This window comes from Carlito syrichta, unplaced genomic scaffold, assembly GCF_000164805.1.
Source record: "Carlito syrichta isolate Samal-C Ts95f unplaced genomic scaffold, Tarsius_syrichta-2.0.1 Scaffold120463, whole genome shotgun sequence".
Classification (NCBI taxonomy): domain Eukaryota; kingdom Metazoa; phylum Chordata; class Mammalia; order Primates; family Tarsiidae; genus Carlito; species Carlito syrichta.
Genome location: NW_007064559.1, coordinates 31758 through 36259, shown reverse-complemented (window position 1 = coordinate 36259; position 4502 = coordinate 31758). Strand labels below are relative to the sequence as shown.

At 41.2% G+C, this 4502-nt stretch overlaps 1 protein-coding gene across 1 annotated transcript in view; it reads left to right on the top strand.

Annotated features, from left to right (window-relative positions):
* The window catches only part of LOC103249392 (BAG family molecular chaperone regulator 5), a 4351-nt gene extending 1061 nt beyond the window's left edge, over nt 1–3290 (top strand). Inside the window, exon 2 of the mRNA XM_008048023.2 lies at nt 4–3290. Coding sequence (XP_008046214.1) covers nt 4–300 — 297 coding nt within the window. The 3' untranslated portion in view covers nt 301–3290. The remainder of the gene's footprint in view (nt 1–3) is intronic.
* Nucleotides 3291–4502: the final 1212 nt, after the last annotated feature.

Below are 4502 nucleotides of genomic sequence, written 5' to 3'. Positions count from 1 at the left end.
AAGGAGGCCCTTGAGAAAAGAAAGCTGTTTGCTTGCGAGGAGCACCCATCCCATAAAGCTGTCTGGAATGTCCTTGGAAACTTGTCGGAGATCCAGGGGGAAGTTCTTTCTTTTGATGGAAATCGGACTGACAAGAACTACATACGACTGGAGGAGCTGCTCACCAAGCAGCTGCTGGCCCTGGACGCGGTGGACCCGCAGGGAGAGGAGCGGTGTAAGGCTGCCCGGAAGCAGGCTGTGAAGCTGGCCCAGAACATCCTCAGCTATCTCGACCTGAAGTCCGACGAGTGGGAGTACTGAATGCCAGAGCACATGGCCGAAGTTGCTTGTTTTGCACTTCATGGATACTTATTTATCAAGAGCTTTTATTTCACAGAGCACGTCTGTTGCTCAGTGCATATGTGGATATTTCAATCTCAGTATTTATGATTTAAGGAAATTATATTCAGTGTCTCTGCTGCTTTTGATGTTGCAAGATGAATGTCATTACAGCACATTAACCTTTCCATTTGGGTCATTATCTGTATGAAGTGGTGTTGTCTGTTTGGTTTGTCCCCTTCTTGTTTTGCGTTTTTAATCAGAAAATGAAATAGGGAGCTTTTGCAATTTTTAAATGGGTTGTGAGCATTAAAATGCAGATATTTCAGAATCTACAAATAGACATAACCTTACTAGAGAAATTATGAGGAAGGGAAAAATTTTGGTTAAGTAGAAGTAAGGTTCAAACACAGAGGCAGTACAGTGATAAGTTTTATTGTGCTAAATAAAACAAGGATTTTTTTTTCACTTACAAAGCCTGATTGGTCGCACCTAGTTTAGTGGGCTGGGTTTTTTTTTTTGTTTGGACAATCTGTTCTTTTGTAGGCAGTGTCTGTATTTTCCCCCATACTCTGCACTTTAGAGAGGGGATCTTATTTTTGTGTGCAACATAAGAAAATTATGAAAACTAATAGCCAAAAAACCTTTGAGACAGCATTGAAGAGAGGGGATGAAGCACCAGCTATTAGATACCTTTAAATTGTTGTTTTTGTTTGTAAAATCTGAATTTATAATCTTCCTTAGTGAGGAATTAATAATTAGATGGGAATATTTAAATGATGTTAATGGACCTTAAAAAGAAAGAAACACCCATTCCTGTAGCTGGAGAACGAAAACTGGAGATCAGTTATCACTGTCAGGTTACACTAAAACTAAGCGACGAGGTCTAAATGCTGCGTGGAATGGTTGTCTTCTGCCGTCCAAGGCTGTGTGATGGACAAACGTCTTAAACACACCCAATCCTGTTTTACAACCTATGAGAGCAAAAACTGTCAGTAAGACAGAGGCCCTAGGCATTTATAGCTTTTCTAAGGACGTTAGCTGTTAACTTCAGCATCTTAAATATCATCTGTTCTGGGACTGATTAGTAAAACCTGCTTGGAATTAAAGGCTTGCTCTGGGTACCTGCTGAACTCCATAGCTCATGTTACTGGCATGTGGATATTTCTCTGTTGCCTGAAAGAGCCATTAAAGTCTATCGTACATGATGTTTTTTTCTTCTGTTGGAGGGTGTCTATTTCTGTAAATACTTTCGGAGGACCCTGTTTTACAGTTGCCTGTTACTGCAAACAAAAGAATTTCCCAAAATTCTGAAGTGCCTTGATAACATGTTGGCCCCAGTGTTATAACAGACTGCTCTACCTTTCACAAGGACGTCACCTTTCATAAAATACTCTTATTAGCACACATCTTTTGAACTCCATGGTAGTTATTCTCTTTCAGAGATACTAATTTTGTAACTTCCTGTAGGGAAATTGTCACTTTAAACAGATAGAAGTATGATAGACAAAGGAATAGCCTTAAATACCTAAGCACAGCGCTAAACAAATCTTCACTTTGCCTCTCAGTATTGCCCAATCATTAAATGCCCTGGATACCTTTTTTTTCCTACTGGAAATGCTCTGAACCCAGTAGGTAGAGAGGTCAAAGGGCAGTTGGGGTCTTTGGGCAGTGAGCCCCTTTGACTGTCAGTCCAGCTCTTGGCAACTGTGGACTCTCAGTGCGGGTCATTGGAATTCTCATTTTGGCTAACGTAGTTTTAGGATTGCTTTTCTGTATCATAATTTTAGAGTGCTCTTTAATCTTGAAGAATTTTTAAATTAGAGCCCTGTCTTAATAATACCACTGGGAAATCAAGGTTACACTATAATTACTTCAGGCGTACTCTTCACCAGGTTCTACTACTAAGTTTAATTTCATTTTGGAAAGTTGAATGTCAGCAATCCCTTTCAGAGTATATACTGTTCCTTGAAAGTAGATTTCCCCGTCGTTCTCCTCCAAGAGGAAATTGTTTTGTATGCCTTGACAAGTTGCACCCTGCTGAGCTCGGATCATCGTGTGAGTACAAGATGCTGGACTCTTCCACAGTCATTTTGAATTTTTTATGTAGATTACTTTTTGGTCATTGAAATGATCAGATTGACCTTTAGTGACAGTCGAGCATGGTTTTGTTTCTATTTTCAACCTGTTATAGTTCCTTGTACCGGATTATTCTCCTGTAATGAACCCTACTGATATCAGATTTAGCTTTTCTTGTCCCTTACTGGGAGCTGTTTGTGTTAATATGGGTTGCCGCATGTAATTTTTAAATTGGGCTCATCATACTGTATTGTATTTTTGTGATCTTACATGGAGAGAATCTGAACTGCAAGTAAAACCTACTCCCCAAAAGTGTGGCCTTGGGTCTGCATTAAATGGTATAATCCATGTTCGTACAAAAAATGGCTGGGAATGTTTGCTTTCTTTACCTTCTATTCAGTCAGTATTGCTTTCAGGTCATTCTTTATCCAGTTAGGTTAAAGACAGTTAACCTGTAATGAAGTAGTTATTAAAATAAGTGCATTGAATATGTCTACAAAAAAGTTTTAATGCTTTATTTTGCTAAATAAAATGCCTATACATTTGATATGATTTAGTATGCTTGAGAAGTTTAACCAGTTTTCTCATTTGCTTTACTTTGCCAGTTTTTACCTGGTTTTTGAGGGTGTAAGCTCATCATGTATGTGCAAACTTTTTAGCTTTTAACTGGTCAGGTATTTTTCTTTTAAGAATAACAAGAAATACTTGCCATTGATTGTGACGTGTAATACAGTTGTTTTACCAGCGTGTGTGTTCTTGTGCCCTCTCTATTAACTATATGATTATTGTAATAGTATGTCTTAAATAATTCAATGTTGTTTTGAGATATACATTCTAGTTACCCTTAATTAGTGAAATAAATCTCTTAGCTTATCTTTGCAGTGGAGAAAGGCTGAGAGTGTGAGACGTGTGTTCCTTGTGTACTGTCACCTTTGTGGACTGACTTGGGTGAGGAGCCCTTTCTTACCAGTGTGGGCCAGCCATGGGGAAAGGCGGGTTCCTTGGCTCCAGTTGGTAGTAGTGGCATAAGGAGGTGATGGTAGTGTACATGGGCCAGGCCCAGGGTACCAGGTCTCTGCTCCCGTCTAGATGGCCTAGAAGTGTGTGGGGGTGGTGGTCTTTGCCTCATGCTCTGCTACCCCAGGAGGATATGAGTAGGAGTTGACCTTTATGGAAAGGAGAAGAAACCCTGGGACATAGTTCTGGAAAGATCCTCTCCCCAGAGAAGAGTTTTGAGTTGAGGAGTGTGCTGGGAAACTCATCTTCACTGCTCTGAGACATGTGCTGGATTTCTGACCATTTAGCCCTTCCAGAGTTTGTTCTGACCCCAAGCCTTCATTCCCTCCCAGCCTGCCTACTTGCCCCACGGATGCACCAGTTCACTTTGGGTAGTTGTCGCTCTACCTGTCTTGTAAATCTATTGCATGACAGCAGAAGCTTTTTTCTGTTTCTAGCCCTTTCCTGTTGTTTTTTTATTTTTTAATTTTTTTTGAGTAAGAGTCTCACTCTGTTGCCCTGGCTGGAGGGCAGTGACACGCTCACAGCTACTGCATCCTTGACCTGCTGGGCTCAGGTGATCTGTCTGCCTCAGCCTTCCAAATAGCTGGAGCCGCAGGCATGCACCATCACACCTGGCTAATTTTTCTTGATTAATTGTAGAGATGAGATCTTGCCAAGTTGCCCAGGCTGGTCTCGAACCCATGGGCTCAGGCTTCCCAAAGTGCTGGAATTATAGGCATGAGCCACTGCGCCCAGCCTCCTGTTTTTCTGTCATCTTCTCTTGGCCTGCTTGAATCGTCTTCTCTTGGCCTGCTTGAATCTTCCAAGTGGTCCAAACAGCAGCAGAGGCAGCCTGTTCAGCCACACAGACTCAGAGCAAAAAGAAGCAACTTGTACAGGTTAAAAAGAAACATTTATTTTTGGATGTGTTCGGAAAATTTGAATTTTTTTTTAGAGACAAGGTCTTGCTCTGTCACCCAGGCTGCAGTGCCATAGTGTGATCATAGCTCACTGAAGAAAATGAACCTTTTAATAAATATTTGACCAGGAGCAGTGGCTCATGCCCATGATCCTAGTACTTTGGGAGGTCAAGGTGGGAGGATTTC